General features: G+C 42.3%; 1 protein-coding gene and 1 long non-coding RNA gene across 10 annotated transcripts in view; one reads left to right on the top strand and one right to left on the bottom strand.

The window, feature by feature from the left end:
- SIN3A (SIN3 transcription regulator family member A) overlaps positions 1–21,256 on the top strand; it is an 86,715-nt gene that overhangs the window by 57,560 nt on the left and 7,899 nt on the right. For all 9 annotated transcript variants that reach the window (XM_077938041.1, XM_028850317.2, XM_028850316.2 and 6 more), the window contains 7 exon segments: positions 3,012–3,250; positions 4,481–4,664; positions 6,541–7,114; positions 9,556–9,725; positions 15,006–15,179; positions 17,375–17,467; positions 18,356–18,450. In XM_077938041.1, the coding sequence (XP_077794167.1) occupies positions 3,012–3,250; positions 4,481–4,664; positions 6,541–7,114; positions 9,556–9,725; positions 15,006–15,179; positions 17,375–17,467; positions 18,356–18,450 (1,529 nt within the window).
- Positions 680–15,396, bottom strand: LOC144330006 (uncharacterized). The gene is made up of 2 exons (XR_013395813.1): positions 14,508–15,396; positions 680–736 (listed from the first exon to the last, which is right to left on the bottom strand). It is a non-coding gene; the product is annotated as an uncharacterized LOC144330006 (long non-coding RNA).

The raw sequence follows: 21,256 nt of genomic DNA, 5'->3' as shown, positions 1-21,256 counted from the left end.
GGTTAGTAAACCAGCTCTGTTATGAGAACTGGAATTTTTCTTTCATGTTTCTGGTATTGATTGCTTTGTTTTGTTTTGTTTTGTTTTTTTTGAGACAGGGTCTCATTCTGTTGCCCAAGCTGCAGTGCAGTGGCACAATCACAGTTCATTGCAGCCTCAACCTTCCAGGCTCAAGTATGACCCTCCCACTCAGACCCCCACCCCTGCCCACCACCAAGTCACTGGGACTACAGGCATGTGCTACCATGCCTGGCTAATTTTTTTTTTTTTTTTTTTAACTTTAAATTCTGGGATACATGTGCAGAACGTACAGGTTTATTACATAAATATACATGTGCCATGGGGGTTGCTGTGCCTATCAACTCGTCATCTAGGTTTTAAGCCCCACATGCATTATGTATTTGTCCTAATGCTCTCCCTCCCCTTGCCTCCCACCCCCTGCGGCTAATTTTTTGTTTTTTTATAGAGACAGTGTTTACTACATTACCCAGGCTGGTCTCAAACTCTTGGGCCCAAGTGATCATCCCACCCTGGCCTCCCAAAGTGCTGGGATTACAGACATGAGCCACCATACCTGGCCTGATTGGCTCCTTTTGAAAGAAGGTTAAATTAGGGCCTTTTTTTTTTTTTTTTTTTTTTAAAGACAGAGTATTGCTCTGTCACCCGGGCTGGAGTGCAGTGGTGTGATCTCGGCTCACTGCAACCTCTGCCTCACGAGTTTAAGCCATTATCCTGCCTCAGCCTCCCAAGTAGCTGGAACTACAGGTGCATGCCACTACACCCGGCTAATTTTTTTTGTATTGTTAGTGGAGACGGGTTTCACCATGTTGGCCAGGCTAGTCTTGAACGCCTAACCTCAAGTGACCCACCTGCCTTGGCCTCCCAAAGTGCTGGGATTACAAGCGTGAGCCACTGCGCCTGTCCCAGGAACTTTATTTTGAAGTAGTTAGGAAGGAAAGAGTGGAGTGAATAAATGAGGTGGTAGAGGGCCCCATACCACCTGTATCAGGAGGGGGACTACTGAAAGTGGGCTCAAAATCCCCAATGTGTTTATATGTCTGGTTTACATTATCATTTTAAAAAAGGGAAGTCTGGTTTGTCTAAAGAGGTAAAATGACATGTATCCTATTTAGTGTATCTATTACATTAAATTGACTGGCTGTGCTTATTTGTATGGATAGGTATCTTGTTTTTTTTTTTTTTTTTTTTTTTTTAAGTACTCTTTTAGCTCTTTGCCAGCTTTCCATCCTCACACTTGCTTCAGCTGTTTCTGGTGTGTTTTTAATTAAGAGCCACATGCTGCCTGGCCACTGGCAGGTGGTAGGCCATCTTTGCCCCAGCATTTATAAGTAGTGCACCTGTTTGCAGAAAACTAAATCATGACAGATGTTAACTTCCATAGGGAGTGCTATCAAGCTAAAGAAGACATTTCAGCCGGGCGCGGTGGCTCACGCTTGTAATCCCAGCACTTTGGGAGGCCGAGGCGGGCGGATCACGAGGTCAGGAGATTGAGACCACGGTGAAACCCCGTCTCTACTAAAAATACAAAAAATTAGCCGGGCGCGGTGGCGGGTGCCTATAGTCCCAGCTACTCAGGAGGCTGAGGCAGGAGAATGGCGTGAACCCGGGAGGCGGAGCTTGCAGTGAGCCAAGATTGCGCCACTGCACTCCAGCCTGGGCTACAGAGCGAGATCTGTCTCAAAAAAAAAAAACCAAGCATTTCTTTGTTACTTATGTTTAGTAAGGTTAGCTGATGAGTTAGCAGAGCTTGGCATCTGTTTTTGACAGAATGTTCCTATCCCCTCTCAACTGGTATGCTTCCAAATGAGAGGCAACTTCATTTCCCATTTATGACTACAAGGGCAAAGATGAAAGAAGTGGGGTAAGCATGTGTTTAAGATTTGGTGGGATGAGCGAGTTTGAAGGAACATGTTTACCAATTAAGATAGGTTAGTAATGCTTCAGTACAGACAGCTCCCACATCTGAGTGACTTGTAAAGCCAATGGGTTTAATTTCTAATCATTCTACATGTACATTGATGTTTAGCAGGGGATTTGGCATATCAGAATCACTTGGGGATTCAGGCCAAGGGATTGCCACCATTATGATTGTTGCTAGTCACTAGGAGGAAAAGAGATCTCAGAAGGATCTCACACCTTTAAATGCTCCAGCCTAGAAGTGATAAACATTACTTCTTCTCAACTCATAACAACTCATTTGTCAGAACTAGTTACATGACCCTATCCAATCATAAGGGAGTCAGGAAGTTAGTCCATTTTTTGTCGGTAATTGGAGAGCAAGAGGGGCCAGAAGTATTGACAAAATGATGACCACATTTCCAAAACAAGAAAATTTAGGGAACACTTCTGCAAACATTTGGTTGTAGACTGTTCATTTAGGAGTCCAATAAGAATTTAAATCATTACCCGCAGATACAACAGTGAACTCCTTAGGGTATGATAGTCACTGCTCTTATTATTACTGGATGTGGAACAAGGCTATTGAGTATTTTAGTATTTGAATATATTTAAATATTTCAAGTTAAAAAAAAAACTCTCAAGACAGAGCCGTCTTTTGGTATTGTTTTGATTGTTATTGTTTGTTCATAACGGATCTTAGCAATTCAGGAAAGTTCAGGGAAAAGTATCAGTAAAGTCATCTCTTGTTAGGTTCCTCCGGTCTAAGATCAGTAGTCTTAAGCAAAGCACACGGTGCAGGTGGTGGTGGTGATAACTACCGTTTATCCAGCTTCATCCTGTGGTTCTTATGTGCCAGGTATTGTGCTGAATACTTTATGTGGATTGTATAATTTAATCCAGAAATAGGCTTGTGAGAGTAATAGGTGCTGTTATCCCTATTTTGCTGATAAAGAAACAGTCTTATGTAGCTAGTAGGGCAGAACCAGGATTCAAATCCAAGGAGTTTGACTCCCTACCTTATTTTTCTAATCACTACTCTATTCTATTCTGATTTGGGTCCTGAGCATACCCTTCTTTGTCTTCCTCTTCAGCTTGATGTAGTTTTAGAGACCAATCTGGCAACAATCCGGGTTCTGGAAGCAATACAGAAGAAGCTTTCCCGCTTGTCTGCTGAGGAACAAGCCAAATTTCGCTTGGACAACACCCTTGGGGGCACATCAGAAGTCATCCATAGAAAAGCACTCCAGAGGATATATGCTGATAAAGCAGCTGACATCATTGATGGTCTGAGAAAGAATCCCTCCATTGCTGTTCCGATTGTCCTTAAAAGGTACCTGAGCAAATGTGCCCTTAGTGCTTTAGTGTGTACTTCATTACTGGTTCAGTGTCCCATTAAATAAGTCTCTCATTTTCAACCTGGTTGTCCCATGAGACCTCTCTTTCTCCCCAACCCTGGGGGAGTATTTTAAAATACAGAAAAGAAGATAATTACCACCCATGTTCCTGCCACGCTCAGGACTAACTGTTGTTAACATCTTTGTGGTTTTTTTGTTTGTTTGTTTGTTTGAGACAAGATCTCTCTCTTTCACCCAGGCTGGAGTGCAGTAGTAAGAACACAGCTTACTGCAGCCGCAACTTCCCAGGCTCAGGTGATCCTCCCACCTCAGCCTCCTGAATAGCTGGGACTACAGGAGTACACCACCACACCCAGCTAATTTTTATTTTATTTTTTTTTAATAGAGATAAGGTCTTGCTATGTTTCCCAGGCTGGCCTCTAACTCCTGGGCTCAAGCAGTCCTCCTGCCTTGGCCTCCTCAAAGTGCTAGCATTACAGGCACCAGCCACACCATGCCCAGCCCCATGTCATTATTGACCACACTGTAAATCCTTTGTTAGGAGCTTGGTTCTCTCAGTATCATCTGGTAAAAACTAATTCTTAGTTGCTGCACAGTTCACAAATACCCAGATTTTATTTGTCCTCCCTCATCTTCCCCTCAAGAGCTGGCACAGATTGATGGTTTCTTCTTCTTGCCTGTAGTATTTAACTTCTGGCTTTTGAAATATAGGTTATTCTTCAGTTTTAGTGCTGTTTTTTTGTCTTAGCCTGTTCTCTTCTGGTTTATTAGAATCAGTTCTGATCAGAACTTTCCAGACTGTATCCAGAGGAACATAACTGTGCAAGTTCTCTGCTCTTGGACTTCTGTGTTTCTATTAGCATTGTGAACATTTTACAAAGTCCTACAGCAGAGAAACAAGAACTCTTTTTGCAAGGAATACTTACATCTCAAAGGTATTCCCTGGAATGCTGTTTGATAAGTAACCATTCTAGGTAAATTATTTGACTTTGAGATAACTCATTTCCCCAAAATAAGTCTTAGATAAGTAATTTCCTCATGAAACAGAGTTCAAGACTGGTTTGATAACATCCCAAGTTGCCAATAATTTTGACAGACCTAATATAGCTTTGACTTTTCTTGAAAGAAAGTAAACCTGGCAAATTTCTTTCTTCTAAACCCTCTGAATTCCCATATGTTGTTTCCATCCCTTCCCACTTCACTAGGTTGAAGATGAAAGAGGAAGAATGGCGAGAAGCTCAGCGAGGCTTTAACAAAGTATGGCGAGAACAAAATGAGAAATACTACTTGAAGTCTCTGGACCACCAGGGGATCAACTTTAAACAGAATGACACAAAGGTCCTGAGGTCTAAGAGCTTACTCAATGAGATTGAGAGTATCTATGATGAGGTGAGCTGGGGTTTTCTACATCTGTGAGAGGACTCTAGTCTATGTTTAGCACAGCTTTGATTTCTGGAAATTACCTTTGTTAAATGCAGGTGAGACTCTCTAAGACCTGTTGATTCCTGCTTTATAGCTGTCATAGCCTTTTCTATTCCTCATTCTACTATTTTAAATCTAAACTTTACCTTTATACCTAAGCTGTTTGACTAGTTCCCTAGTTTACTATCCTGGTTTCAACTTATACCTCCTGCCTCCATTTTCCACTTCTCCCACTGCCTGTTTCCCTCAAACAATACCTTGTATTCATATAGTCCCATCTCTCCTTACTATAGCTTCAAAACTTGTCATTGACCACCAAACTCTTTGTAATCCTTGCTTATTCAGCATGCCTACTAGAACTATAAATAGTACTAGGAGCTAGGATCAGAGATGAATAAGCAATCAATTCTGGTTTCCATGGGCTCAGTTTTAGCAGATGGATAGAAACATAAATGCAGTGCAATTGGGAATTCCTGGAGTGGGGTGATCCTGAATTTTAAAAATAGTAAAATGAGCTCTTAGGTGAACTCAATCAGGCCGGGGACAGTGGCTCACACCTGTAATCACAGCACTTTGGGAGGCCGTGGCGGGCGGATCACCTGAGGTCAGGAGTTAAGAGACCAGCCCTGCCAACATGATGAAACCCCGTCTCTACTAAAAATACAAAAATTAGCCGGGCATGGTGGTTGCACCTGTAGTCCCAGCTACTTGGTAGACTGAGGTGGGAGAATGTCTTGAACCCGGGAGGCAGAGGATGCAGTGAGCTGAGAGCATGCCACTGCACTGTAGTCTGGGTGACAGAGCAAGACTCTGTCTCAAAATCAATAAAATAAATAAACTTAATCCTCCATATTTTGCTGATGTTACTTTGTCACCCTCCGTACCCCCACCCCAGAAGTAAATTACAGACCTCATATCATATCCTCTATATAAATACTAGTCCAGAATTTTGAAAGATAGTCCCACGGGGCACAGTGGCTTCCGCCTATAATCCCATCACTTTGGGAGGCTGAGGTGGGCAGATCACTTGAGGCCAGGAGTTCGAAACCAGCCTGGGGACATGGTGAAACCTCATCTCTAACAAAAATACAAAAATTAGCCTGGCATGGTGGCACACTTCTGTAATCCCAGCTACGCAGGAGGCTGAAGCATGAGAATGGCTTGAACCCGAGAGATGGAGGTTATAGTGAACCAGGATTGTTCCACTGCACTCCAGCCTAAGTGACAGAGCGAGACCCTGTCAAAAAAAAAAAAAAGAAAAAGAAAGATGGCTCCAGTTCTGTCCCACTCGCCCTGTAAGTCATTGATGTATAGAAGGTACCTGTATTTTGACATCAAACCACATCTCCGTCATTACCTATTTGTTTCTGGAAGAGGGACAAAATTATTGTTACGGTTTGGCCCTAAGTTTTGTTTTTGTTTTTTGTTTGGAGACAGAGTCTCACTCTGTTGCCCAGGCTGGAGTGCAGCAGTACGATCTCGGCTCACTGCAACTTTTGCCTCATGAGTTCAAGTGATTCTCCTGCCTTAGCATCCCGAAGGCTGGGATTACAGGCACCCACCACCATGTTCAGCTAATTTTGTTATTTTTAGTAGAGATGGGGTTTCACCATGTTGGCCAGGCTAATCTCAAACTCCTGACCTCAAGTGATCGCCCTCCTCGGCCTACCAAAGTGCTGGGATTATAGGTGTAAGCCACCGCTCCCAACCCCAGGTCCTAAGTTTTTTATTAGAAAAACATAGACACTGTAGTTGATAATGGGATGTATGGCTGGTGTGGTCTCGTAGGCATGTTGTCGCTGTAGACACCTCACAGAATATTTTTGTGTCTCTGTCCCATCAGAGGCAAGAGCAGGCTACGGAGGAGAATGCTGGTGTACCTGTTGGCCCACACCTCTCACTTGCGTATGAAGACAAACAAATACTGGAAGATGCTGCTGCTCTGATTATCCACCATGTGAAGAGGCAGACAGGCATTCAGAAGGAGGACAAGTATAAGATAAAACAAATCATGCATCATTTTATTCCAGATTTGCTCTTTGCCCAAAGAGGTGATCTCTCAGATGTGGAGGAAGAGGAAGAAGAAGAGATGGATGTAGATGAAGCCACAGGGGCAGTTAAGAAGCACAATGGTGTTGGGAGCAGTCCCCCTAAGTCCAAGTTACTGTTTAGTAACACAGCAGCTCAAAAATTAAGAGGAATGGATGAAGTATACAACCTCTTCTATGTCAATAACAACTGGTATATTTTTATGCGACTGCACCAGATTCTCTGCCTGAGGCTGCTACGGATTTGTTCCCAAGCCGAACGACAAATTGAAGAAGAAAACCGAGAGAGAGAATGGGAACGGGAAGTGCTGGGCATAAAGCGAGACAAGAGTGACAGCCCTGCCATTCAGCTACGTCTCAAAGAACCTAGTGAGTGCTGAGACCTTTGATTTACAGAGGATGTGTGAGGTTGAGGACCTTAGAGCTACCTAGACTTGGGACTGCTTCTTTTATTAATAGAGCACAGGCCTTAGAGTCTGTGTAGTTGGTTAAACTCTCTGAACCTGTTTATCTGAAAAATGGAGATGCTAGTTGCCTTGTGCTGTTGCTTTGTGCAAAGTATCCTATGCAGGGCTTAGATCATGGACACTTGGTCAGTGGTTGGTGTTGTGGACATACCAGGGAAAGGGGTATCGCTGTTAATTTGTCAAATGGCAGATTTCTGGGTTACTGCCAGCTGTTTCAAAGTACAGATAGAGACTAAACTGTCACAGTCAATTTCAATCCATGACAGAACATAAATTCCTAGTGCTTAAAACAGAATTTTCTCATATTTTTGGGCAGGACTTCCATTTAACCAGTAGGGTTTATGGCTCATTCCTAATATGTAGAAATAATTTATGCGAAGGAGACTGGAACTGAAGAGGTGATGTGAGACATGGAGAACAGGCAGGACAGGGATCAAGATGTAGAACCCAGGAAAAGGAAAGTAAGTGAGGGTTCAGGACGCTGTCATGTGCTTTATGTAATTTTGTACTGCCTGCTTCCAGTTCACTTCATAAATTAAGTACTTGAGCTATGAGCCAAAAGCTTTTTCATGAAGGATTTCTTCTGGGCTCTTAAGGAAATAGTCAATCTGAGGAGTGTATCTTTTTTTTTTTTTTTTTTAAAGTGTTGCTAATGTAGGAAGCCCAGATATGGCCTTAGCCTTCTATCTGTTGAGGAGCTAATGACACTGGAAGTTCTGAAAGCTTTTATCTGGACTAGTCCTAGCTTGAAAAAGATAAATTTTAGACCTCATTGTGGTGATTCAATCTACTTGGGTAGAAATTAGAAATAAAATGGCTTATTCCTGGCTTGGCCATGGACTTAACCTGGTTTGAGGCTTTACGTAATGTTGTCTTGTCTGATAATGCCAACCCTCACATTTACCATAGCTTGTTTGGACTCAAGACTTCATTCTGGCATAAAAGCAGTTTTCATAGCAGTGGTATATTTTGGAGTCTAAAGCCCATACCTATTCTATGGACCTAAACAATGTGATACTCTGTGATGAAACTCAAGCCAGTTGCCTCTTTTAAACAGTAATTGTCCTGTTCTGCCTGTTTTTAATGAATTCATCAGACTTCAGATAAATGGAGACAACTCGGTTTTGCTCCTAGCATTTTTTTCCCCAGCACAAACACGACTAGCAAGTAACCAATTAGTCAGTGACAAATAGTTGGTTTTGTAACTCTTTTCGTTTTAGTCAACTGTTTGTTGAAATGCAATGTATAGGCCGGGTGCAGTGGCTCACACCTGTAATCCCAGCACTTTGGGAGGCCGATGCGGGAGGATCACTTCAGGCCAGGAGTTTGAGAACAGCCTGGTTAATAAGTGAGACCCCATCTCTACCAAAAAAAATATATATATATATATATACACACACACACACACACACACAAGGTTCAGCATATATATATAGAAAAGTATACAAATCAGAATTGTGAAGCTCAGTGAATTTTTACAGACTAGACGTACCTATATTCAAGAAACGAAACATAACCAGTACTCTGATAACCAATCCTTTTTCTACTTTTTTGATTTCTAACACTAGAGATTAGATTTGTCTGTTTTCGAACTTTATATAAACGAGTCTTTAGTAAACTAAAGGCAAAACTCTTTAACATTCCTTGTGCCCTCTACTAGTTGCCAAATGTCTCTAACAACTGATGAGATTTATTCTAGCTAGTGGTTGAAATGATTCATGTGCAGTAAGTACAGATGATTTAATGCAATTTGTGAAATACAATGTTGCAAATCCATGTTTAAACAAAAGGACTTTGACAAATGCAGATTACTTCATTATTCATAAAGGATTTAATTTGCACTCCTGTTTTTCTGTTCCCAAGAGGTTTCCCAGTGCTGGAGTATGGCTGTGTCTGCCTTTTCTCATCTGTACTTTATGCTTCATTGAAATAGCTTTATGAGCAAGTGACCCATGTGAGGAATGCTCTTGTGCAGTCTGGGAGAGCAGGTTCCTCTCTCAGCAGGGGAGCCAACAGCTCTTTGAAGGACTGGCTTCCCTAGGATATTTTCCTCTGCTAAAATGGCCCAGCAGTACCATAAAGAACTATCTTTCTAGCATGGTCAGTCAGAATATTAGAAGCCGCTGTTAAAGTTGCAGAGTCACTCTCTGATAGATAGTGCTGGTGATTGTAGTCACCTGTCAGAATTCATCTCTGTTTACATTGGAATGAGTGAGTACATTTTGAATACCTGGCGTTCATACTTTCAAATGCCATTTAGGCCAGCTGTGGGATTTGCCCTGTACTCTATCCCTAGTCTTTTCTTAGCAAGGTAAGGCCTCACCTATCCCATCTCTCCCACAGTGGATGTTGATGTAGAAGATTATTACCCAGCTTTCCTGGACATGGTGCGGAGCCTGCTGGATGGCAACATAGACTCATCACAGTATGAAGATTCACTGAGAGAGATGTTCACCATTCATGCCTACATTGCCTTTACCATGGACAAACTGATCCAGAGCATTGTCAGACAGGTGAGGGCATGGAGGAGGCTAGGGTGAGTGAGGGAAGAAATCCTTACCTAGAGATGGACCAGGCAAACAAAAGACAAGGAAAAGGAAAGGCAACTTTTTCATATAACAGTGTTTATGAACATAAGGTTCTGAAGAGAGGAGGGAAGGTTAATGTGATGCCTGATTTCTCATGTTAACAAAGTTGCAGTGTATGAGCCTACCTACCCCATATCTTTTCTTGCGGGCCACCTGTAGAGGGCAGTGGTCCTGACCCCAGCTTCCTGCCCAACTTGTCTATCTCTTACCTTGTCTGCCATGGGCAAGCACACAGTGTGGAACCTTGCCTCTTCCATAGGTGTTGGTAAGTTTTTTGTTTTTTTGTTTTGTTTTGTTTTTTGTTTTTTTTTTAAATAGAGACACGGTGTCACTAGTTTGCCCAGGCTGGTCTTGAACTTCTGGTCTCAAGTGATCCTCCTGTCTTGGCCTCTTAAAGCACTGGCATTATAGACACGAGCCACTGCGCCTGGTCAAGGTGTTGGTAACTCTTACGTACTTGCATTATTCAATATTTGAAATTATTTTTATAAGAGGGTTCACATACATCTTTTACAATACTCTACCCACCTCACTTATCTGTGGTTCCCTGTAAGTCAGGTTTGTGGTTGGTTTTGTGTGTTCTTCCTGTGGCACCCTGGGAACTTGTAAACATGTTGTTCTTTACAACAATGATATGAAAAATAGCTTGTAACAGATAGTCACATTTCTACTTCTTGGACTTGAGTTCTGAACTCCCAGAGAGATTGTTGGTTAACTGCTTTTTCCTTTTTTTGGAGACCCAGCTTTACTGCTGATATATTGCAAGTCCCCAGTAGGGCTTCATTTTTCCTTTTCAGCATCCTGTTCTGTGGCTCCCTTGGCCCTTTTTACCCATATGCTGAAGAGCTGAAAATTGATGTGGGCCATGTGAAGACTGGCAAATACCTTAAAGTTCTTAGTGATGAGTCTGACTTTCTCCTTCTTATAGACATTCTGTATGGGAATTATTGGTCCTGTCAGCTGGGTGGCTGATTTGAGTTTTTCAGAACTGTTTCCCTTCTTGGGGGCTAAGAGCTTCCTGGGGAAGAGGTTGAGCTTGGAGTCTTACTCCTTCAGGTGCTGAACATTGGCCCACAGGGACGTGGTGGACTTATTCTACCCTCTTGTGGATGCTGGTCACCCTTAACTCTTCTGAGCTGAAGCCCCTGCCAGCTTGTACTTTGGTGTGATACCTCACTGTGGGACACCTTACCATGGGCCAGATGGGTCCAGATGCAGGGTGCAGGTCAATGTGGTGTGCTTTTGCTTGCATCTGCAGATTTTCTGGGCTGGCTGGTTAACCACGTGGCCATGGGCCGCTGCGATTCCTTGTGTAAGTAGGGCTTTAGGATCATGCTGTTCCACCTGGGCACCGTGGCTACCTACAGCCCTCTTCCATAGAACAGCTCAGCAGAAAGGCAGTGAAATACTTAAGCGAAAACTTGCAAAAAGCAATTTCTAATTCTAGAGTCCACACTGCCACTATAGAAGGAAAGAGCTTGTTGCTTAATGTTCTCTTGGGCTAAAATATTGAATCTTTTGCAAAGTACCCCTGCTTTTGCCTTGGTTTTGGAAGGGTGCATGCCTTTGCACTCCTCCCACAGTGTCTATGCATGATTTAGGAAGAGCCCTTCACATAAATGAACCTTAACATCTGGGGGAAAGTTGTCAAATAGTTGTTTCCAATAAGTTGAAGAAGTTATTAGGCCTTCCCTTAAGAGGTCTGGATGGTAACTGGCAGAAATCATTAGATGGATACATAGTCACCCATAGTCATACTTTTTCAGACTAATCTTCCTTAACTTCCCTGAAATTCATATAAAATACAGACTCCAGTTACCCTGTGCTTATGTTGCTGATTACAGGCTTGCTGCTCCTTCAGCTAGGAACAAAGTCTTTCATACCACCAGCACAGCTTTAAAAAAAAATCCAATAAAACTAACTTTTAATAATTCTGAGGTTGATTTTTGAAACAAGAGATATAGTTATTTATTCTAAGTATCTGGTTATGATTTTGAATCAGTAATAAATACTATCACCACCCAGTCCACCCCTGCTTTTTTTTTTTTTTCCAGTGGAAACAGAGGTTTCATCCAGAAAACCCCAAAACAGTGACTTTTTTTCTTCAACCCAGGGTCTCACTCTCTTGCCCAGACTGGAGTGCAGTGGTGTGATCTCAGCTCACTGTAGCCTCGACCTCCCACCTCAGCCTCCCAAGTAGCTGGGACCAAAGGGGTCACCACGCTGGCTAATTTATTGTATTTTTTGTAGAGATGGAGTTTCGCCATGTTGTCCAGGCTGGTTTCAAACTTATGGGCTCAAGCGGTTCACCTACTTCGGGCTCCCAAAGTGTTGTAATTACAGGCATGAGCCACTGTGCCCAGCCTACAGTGACTTTTTAAAACATTTTCAAGCTTCCCAACTCCTTTAATTGGAGGTATCTCTTCTCTCATTCTCCTCGTATTTGGTGTTCCCTCAGATTTCGCTGTTGACTGGATGTACAACATATATTTCAAAGTCAAGGCTGGTCGTGGTGTACAACATATATTTCAAAGTCAAGGCTCACACCTCTAATACCAGCACTTTGGGAGTCCAAGGCAGGCATGTATCTTGAGTCCAGGAGTTGGAGAATAGCCTGGGCAACATGGGGAAACCTTGTTTTGTATTAAAAATACAAAAAAATTAGCTGGGCGTGGTGGCACATGCCTGTAGTCCCAGCATACTCAGGAGGCTAAGGTGGGAGGATCATCTGAACCCAGGAAGTTGGGGCTGCAGTGAGCCGTGATTGCGCCACTGCACTCCAGCCAAGTCAAGCCATTACACTTATCTTACCTATAGTAGACTGGCTTAAGAGGGATTTGTGTTAAGAATACAATAGGCAACCTCACAGACATTCAAGTACAGAACTCAAAATAGGGCCACACCATGGAAGGACTGGGCTGGGAGGTTATTTTTCTCTCCTGCAGGCCTTCACTGTGGACTTCTGCTCCATGCTTGTGCTTTGCTCTGCAGATGGGCATTCAGCACGTGCTCCAGGCTCCTCCAGCCTCTAAGGCTTTGGCTTGCCCTCCCAGTACCCCTGGTCCCAGTGTTACTGGACCTTTCCATACAGATGCTCCTCCTCAAAAAATATATTGAACACTCTGTGTCATTTCCAGTTATCAGGATAGAGAATCTGATCTGCTCAGCAGTGGGGGTAGGAGTTCCATAGTTGCCCCTGGATTGTAGTGCTGCCTTTTCCAAAGACTCGAGGAGGGGCCAGATATCCAAAAAGAGGGTGTGGGGGTGGGGAGAATCAGTAATACGTCTACTTCAACAAGAACGTATAAAGTAGAGGCGGTGGCTCACGCCTGTAATCCCAGCAGTTTGGGAGGCTGAGGCAGGTGGATCACTTGAGCTCAGGAGTTTGAGACCAGACTGGACAACATGGCAAAACCCCATCTCTTCTGAAAATACAAAATAGTTAGCTGGGCGTGGTGGCACATGCCTGTAGTCCCAGCTACTTAAGAGGCTGAGGTGTGGGAGGGTTGCTTGAGCCCAGGAAGTTGAGGCTGCACTGAGCTGAGATCACGATGCCACTGCACTCTAGCCTGGGTGACAGAGTGAAACTCTGTCTCAGAAAACAAAAAAAAAAAGTATAAAGTGGAAGCATCTGTATGCATGATTGAAGTCATGCTTTCCATCTATTTTTTCCACCTTTTTTCTCTCTAAAACACTGTATCTTAATCTTTTGCACATGATATCAAGTACTCATCAGCATTATTTTAATGGTTGTATCAGAATCCTTTATCTGGACTTATTGTGATTTATTTATCCATCTGTATGTAGTTGCTGGAGATACTGCCCTTTCTGCCACACTCAGTCACCCGTCTGACCTTGCACTGTGTCCAGTTATCTACTAATATACATACTGGTCATTTAGGACTTAAAGTTAAGAATAAATAGTTATCGTGGTTCCTAACACTTCAAAAAGAATGTATCTTCCTAAAAATAGAATGGCTTGGTGTTTATGATAATCTTAAAGTAAAATAGACAAATCGATATTGAAATTAATGTTTTGCTTTCTTCTTGTATCTATTTTTCACTTCTGTCATTTTGGTGATAAAGTTTCATTTGGAAGAATTTTTATTTCAAAATAGAAATAGCATGACATGAGAATGGGAACTCTGAAAGGTTCAACTTTCTAGTCATTAGTTTCCTAAGATTGTCACAGAAGTACTGGATAGTCAGTCATGATTGGCCTGTATGGAAAGTGAGTTAACATTATGTACAATGTAAGCCCTATACTTTCTATCAGATATAGAAAAATAGGTGGTGTGTTTGGAAAAGTATTGGGCTATAGGAGTCAGGAACCTTGACTTTTAGTTCCAACCCTGCTTCTTCAGCTGAGCACCCCAGGCAGTAATTCAGCAGCTATTTCTTAAATACTTAATGAGTTTCAGGCTTTGTAGTTGGGCTGGGAATAAAAACATAGATATTACATTCATGATTCTCCAAGGCTCCCTTCCTCACCCCAGCTCATGGTGAGCTTTGCAGTGGTGCAGTCTCGGCTCACTGCAATCTCTACCTATCAGGTTCAAGCGATTCTCCTGCCCCAGCCTCCCGAGTAGCTGGGATTACAGGCACCTGCCACTACACCAGGCTATTTGTGTATTTATTAGTAGAGCTGGGGTTTCGCCACGTTAGCCAGGCTGGTTTTGAACTCCTGACCTCAGGTGATGGGCCCACCTCAGCCTCCCAAAGTGCTGGGATTATAGACGTGAGCCACCTTTCTGATGCATTGTGTAAATTTTTCTCCTAACTGTCCCCAACTCTCTCCAGCCTGCTTCCCAGGGCAGTTGTGAGGATCAAATGAGAGAAAATATGTATGAAAGCAAATTGTAAATGATTTTAAAATGCAATAAAAATATGACCTATAGAAAACTATTTAAAGATCCTTAGAATTTTAAATAGTACAATTATCCTGAGTTCTCTATGGTTTTTATTTTAAATAGATATGAAAGTTTTACCATGGACCACTGATATGGCTGAAAATCTTGGCTTGATTATTCTCCAAGAAAATGATACAGTGGTTTGTGTGATTAATTTTCTAAAATTGCCAGCTCCCCCCCCCAAAAAAAAACCCTTTTTTTGAGTTGAGTGACTAGATCAGTCAAAGGAACGTTGACTGTATAGTGGAGAAATGTTTTCTGTGTTCACTAACATCTTGCCTTTGTTTGATTCCAGCTGCAGCATATCGTGAGTGATGAGATCTGTGTGCAGGTGACTGACCTTTACCTGGCAGAAAATAATAATGGGGCCACTGGAGGCCAGCTGAACACACAGAACTCAAGGAGCCTCCTGGAGTCAACGTATCAGCGGAAAGCTGAGCAGCTAATGTCAGATGAGAATTGCTTTAAGGTGAGAGTTGTTCAGGTAGTCAAAGAACTTGCTGGTGACAATGTAAGTTGTTAGGATTCTCTGAACCAGAAGTTAAAGCCAGGGTACGTTGACCTGTGATTCTACTCCTGGAACTTTTAATGAGTTCACCAGAGAAATACAAAGTAGAAGTGATTGTCTTCCTGGACAATCTACTTTGTTTCTTTCCTGCCTTTAAAAAAAAGAAAAAAAAAAAAAACTAGTTATATATGATTTTTACAATTTTGTATTCTTCTTTTTCTCTGAACATTTTTCATAGTATGCTTTGTAAATATTATTGTTAGAAAAATGTTGGTACATGAAATCCATGGGTCATGATCATTATAGAAAGAAAAAAATAGGCCCGGCACACATGGTTCACACTTGTAATCCCAGCACACTGGGAGGCTGAGGTGGGCGGATCAGTTGAGACCAGCTTGGGCAACATGGCAAAACGGCATCTCTGCAAGAAATATGAGAATACAAAAATTAGTCCAGCGTGGTAGCGTGCACCTATACTCTTAGCTACTCGAGAGAATGAGGTAGAAGGATTGCTTGAACCTGGGCGGTCGAGGCTACAGTAAGCCCTGATCACGTCACTGCACCCCAGCCTGGGTGACAGAGCAAGCATTTTCTGTCCCCAAAAAATAAAAAGGAAAATAAAATACAGATAACCAAAAAAAGTCACCTTAGAATTCTTTCCTGAAATTATCATTGATGACATCTCTATGCTTCTAACTTCTCTATGCTTCAGTATATATTTTGAAAGAGTTTATACTGGACAAAATGGTCTTCCCCCCCCCCCCCCCCCCGAGTTGGAGGCTCACTCTTGTTGCCCAGGCTTGGAGTGCAGTGGTACTATCTCAGCTTACTGCAACCTCTGCCTCCTGGGTTCAAGCAGTTCTCCTGCCTCAGCTTCCTGAGTAGCTGGGGTTACAGACACGTGCCACCATGGCCAGCTTTTGTGTGTGTGTATGTATTTTTAGTAGAGACAGGGTTTCACCATGTTGGTCAGGCTGGTTTTGAACTCCTGACCTCAGGTGATCTGCCCTCCTTGCCCTCCCAAAGTGCTGGGATTACAGGCATGAGCCACTGCACCCTGCCTAATTTTTGTACTTTTAGTAGAGATGTGGTTTTGCCATGTTGGCCAGGCTTGTCTCAGACTCCTGGCCTCAACTGATCTGCCCGCTTCAGCCTCCTAAAGTGCTGGGATTACAGGTGTGAGCCACTGCATCTGACCTGAAATGGTCTTTAATGTATTTTTGATCAATTAGCAACACTTCTGGGTCTTTAATGTCTTTTTTATGGCTATTTGATATTCACTTTTTAGAGAATTAATGCCTGTATTATTGGACATTTAGGTTGTTTCCAATTTTTCACCATTATAATGGATAATTATAAAAGCAGATAGTTGGAAACAACCTAGACGTCCAACCCACTGTGGGGATTGGTTAATGACATCCTGTTATGAATACTGGAGACAGATTTTGCAATTCTTAAATTATAAATTGTAAAAATGCAGGGTCTGCCCCCCATCCCCCAAAATCTATTTTGGAAGTAACTGTATTTGTGTATATATGTTATGTTATTGTCAGGTTGTAAGCTTTACTAGTAGAGATCATTTTTTAAAGCTTTGGAAGAACACTGAGCTAGATCTAGCTTCTGAATCTGTGTGTTTATTGACTAGTGGTGTGCATTGAGAAACCAGAACTCTCTGAATTTCAGTTTTGTTTCTGTAAAATGAAGAAAGTTGAAATAAAAAATTCTCAGGTTTCCTTCCAGGCTCTGATCTTCTCCGTGTGATTCTGATAGTTACCTTGTCTATTATGTCCTAGAAGTGGGATTATCAATGGACAGAGCATTGACATTTTTTGGTTCTGGCTACATGTGCCATATTTCTTTCTAACAAAATATTTGTTTTGTAAAACATTCTTACTGGCATTGATTATTATGTTAGTGAATTCTAGAAGTTTGAAACATGAAATGGTACTTTTTTCTTTAACATATTTCATTTTACTTGTAGTAAGTGTAGACTTTTGCCTTTATCACTGGCCTCCCAAGATCCAGTATCTTCCTCATCTCTTCAGTTGGAGCAAAGTTTACTAAGTTTATTGCCTCTGCATCTCTCATTTCCTTGAGAAGATAGATTATAGCTATAGAGACGGTCTTTTGTTTACGCTTAGGTTTCTTATTTGCAGCTTATGTTTATTCAGAGCCAAGGCCAGGTCCAGCTGACTATCGAGCTTCTGGACACAGAAGAGGAGAATTCGGATGACCCTGTGGAAGCAGAGGTATGAGCAAGTGCATCACACACCCCAGGTGCCAAGCAGAGCTGGCGTGTCTTGAGAGTCTGTCTAGTGACCCTGTCTGCCAAAAGGCCAAGGCACCTTAGGCCTGTTTAAGGGTCAGGACCTGGATGCTTAAAGTACAAGTCAATCCAGCCATGTCTTTAGCTGAAGAGAAGGGCTGCCTGGTTATAGATGTTAACCTCATCTTGCACTTAGTAAAGCTATCTCCTCTAAGTAAGTCTTATGGTTGGCAGCTTTCCTGTTTTTTACTAAAGTATAAAAAACAACAAATGAGGTACTGTCTTTCTCGTGTCATCTGGATTCTTTGGGTCATGTTTACTTTATACTGGACTGATAAAGCACAGAGTTTTCAACCCCTGAATAGACAGGTGTGATTATCATAATTAGTTATGGCAGATAATGTACACGGGAGATGCAGGCCATATGTATGATGTTGCGGGGGACATGTGGGATGACCTGTTTGGTGGGAATGTTGGCTTGTTGGCAGATCTTTTTGTTTTTTAAAGTGATGTCAGAAATCTAGATTGTAATGTGAAGGAAACTTTCACACATTTGCCACTGTAAATTTTGTTCTTTAACAAAAGCCTCTGTGGGGAAATGAAACTTGTCAGTGAGCCAGCTTCTACCTGTTTATGACTTCCGATAACCTTAGCGCACCTCAGAGAAACTTAACAGTATTACTGGCTAACAGAATTTTTAATCTGTGTTCCAGTACCTACTAACAATCATGTCTTTATAGAAAGGGACTTTTTTGATCTTGAAATTTATGAATTTGGGGCATTGTAGTCATAGAATTTACTAGAGTACCCAATGCGTTACGAGCTGTTTTTGTGATTTCCTTCTACCTGTATTTTGTGTTTGCCATCTTAGCGCTGGTCAGACTATGTGGAGCGATACATGAATTCAGATACTACCTCTCCCGAGCTTCGTGAACATCTAGCACAGAAACCAGTATTTCTCCCCAGGTGAGTGAGCCATGTCATTTGTCAGCAGTCCGTACTGTGTGTGATTTAGGAATGGAGAATTAAATGACTTTCACGTTCTTGGCTTTCATATATTTTATTCATTTGTTCTGTCTGCTGGGGATGCTAATTCAAGGTTTATATGGCTGTCACAACATGGGCTTACCTGGAGCATGTGTCAAAGCAGCCGGGAGGTGAGACTTACAGAGAATCAACAATAACCTCCCTACTTTGGATGGCAATGTGTGTCAGAGTCTCCATGGTTCGATGGAAGAGGACTCACAGGACTCTGCATATAGTCAAACTGATACAGTGCAGCAAGAAGATGCAAAGCAAAATCAGCAAAGGGAAAAGGTGCCTGTGGCAAAGCTAGAGGAATCCAGGTGCAAGCTTCCTAGAATCCTCTCCCAGTGGAGTCACACAGGACACTCTTAATTCTTCCAACAATGAGTGTGACAACACATGTAAAATGCTGTCTTACCAGGGCAGCTCATTAGAGACTATGCCAGGATTTTTATTGATATCTAGTCATCTAAGCACTATATGTCTAGCATGTACCAAAATCCCAAACTCTCAGAAAGAAAGCAGGTTTTCAGCATAAGCTATAGAGTTTGTACAGATACTTTAGGTACAGTGTGACACTTACATGAGTTAAGGAATGATAGAACATTGCCCAAAATCCAAGATCCCAGCCCCTAGCCAAGGGCCAACTTTTATAAGCAGGCTTTTCAAAGAATAGCAGTCTTAGGCCTGCTACATTAACTCTTTTCTGCACAGAATTTTAAAAATGTTCCCTCTGTATATAGGCAGATTGTGATACTGATCCTCCAGGTATATGATAACAGAGTTTAAGAAGTATAAAATGGGTAGAATGGCTTTCTTCCTTCCTAAAAGTTTTGAATTGAAATCTTATGTCTTAGGTTTCCAAGAAAGTATCATCCCAGTGTTATTAGACTTATTGAGTCCTAATGAGAACATGGGCAAAGGGGTACCAGAAAAATGGGCCCTGCCAGGTTCTCCATTCATGGAATCATTTAATACATTTGAGCAGTTGCTCTGTGTCAGGTTCCTCTCAACAAAACAGGCTCCATGCTAATAACATACTACAATAAACCTGTCATCATGTGTCTCTCACCAGGATATGAGGAAGGAGGCACATTTATGTACTGTGAGAAAAAAGAAATTGATATAATCGTTCTGGTGGCAGGATAGTTGAAGTGTATGGAACCTTCCCTCCAGAATTTCAGTTTTTAATGATTTGTCTGACAGCTAAGGGGCTCATCTTACTGGCCTTGAGACCCCTTACACTCTTAGAGCATGAGTTCTCCAAAAGCTTTTGTTTATATGGATTATACTGGTAATATTTACCAAGTTAGAAATAAAAACAAAGAAATGTTTTCAATCTTTAATTCATTTGAAAAATAACAATATTGGGCCGGGCGTTGTGGCTCACGCCTGTAATTCCAGCACTTTGGGAGGCCCAGGCGGTGGATCACGAGATCAGGAGATTGAGACCATCCTGGCTAACACAGTGAAACCCGTCTCTACTAAAAATACAAAAAATTAGCTGGGTGTGGTGGCGGGCGCCTGTAGTCCCAGCTGCTCGGGAGACTGAGGCAGGAGAATCGCTTGAACTTGGAAGGCAGAGTTTGCAGTGAGTGGAGATCGTACCACAGCACTCCAGCCTGGGTAACCAAGCGAGACTCTGCCTCAAAAAAAAAAAAAAAAATATATATATATATATATATGTGTGTGTGTGTGTATATATATATCCCATTATATTTTTTAATAATATTTTTTAATGAAAAGCTAATTCAAAACAAAAATTAGTGAGTAGACTGGCATTGCTTGTATTTCATAAATTTGTTTAATGTCTGGCTTACTAGAAGAACAGCTGGATTCTCATGTCTGCTTCTACATTCAATCTGTTGCATTATGTTGTTTGGTTGAAATATGTGAAGAAAATCTGGCCTCACGCAAATGTGTAGCTGGAAAAAGGAGTATTTTCAGATCCTTCAGATAGCTGGAAAAAGGAGTATTTTCAGATCCTTCAGATAACTGGATATTCTTTGATATGACAACAAAACCACAAGTGATAGTTTTTGTTTTTGAGACGGAGTTTCATTCTTTTTTTTTTTTTGAGACAGAGTCTCGCTCTGTCGCCCAGGCTGGAGTGCAGTGGCCGGATCTCAGCTCAATGCAAGCTCCGCCTCCCGGGTTTATGCCATTCTCCTGCCTCAGCCTCCCGAGTAGCTGGGACTACAGGCGCCCGCCACCTCGCCTGGCTAGTTTTCGGAGTTTCTTTCTTGTTGCCCAGGCTGGAGTGCAGTGGCGATCTTGGCTCACTGCAACCCCTGCCTTGCGGGTTTAAGCAATTCTCCTGCCTCATCTTCCCAAGTAGCTGGGATTACAGGCATGTGCCACCACGCCCAGCTGTTTTTGTTTTTTTAGTAGAGATGGAGTTTCTCCATGTTGGTTTGGCTGGTCCTGAACTCCTGACCTCAGGTGATCCACCTCAGCCTCCCAAAGTGCTGTGATTACAGGTGTGAGCCACCGCACCTGACCCCAGTGATAGTTTCTTTCTTTTTTTTTTTTTTTTTTTTTTTTAATTTGAGATGGAGTCTCGCTCTGTCGCCCGGACTGGAGTGCAGTGGCGCTTTCTTGGCTCACTGCAAATTCCGCCTCCCAGGTTCACGCCATTCTCCTGCCTCAGCCTCCCGAGTAGCTGGGACTGCAGGTACCTGCCACCATGCTTGGCTAATTTTTTGTATTTTTAGTAGAGACGGGGTTTCACCATGTTAGCCAGGAT

Source organism: Macaca mulatta, chromosome 7 (assembly GCF_049350105.2).
Source record: "Macaca mulatta isolate MMU2019108-1 chromosome 7, T2T-MMU8v2.0, whole genome shotgun sequence".
In the NCBI taxonomy this organism is placed as follows: Eukaryota; Metazoa; Chordata; class Mammalia; order Primates; family Cercopithecidae; genus Macaca; species Macaca mulatta.
Note: the sequence above shows the minus strand (reverse complement) of the source record. Positions and strands in the feature narration are given on the sequence as shown.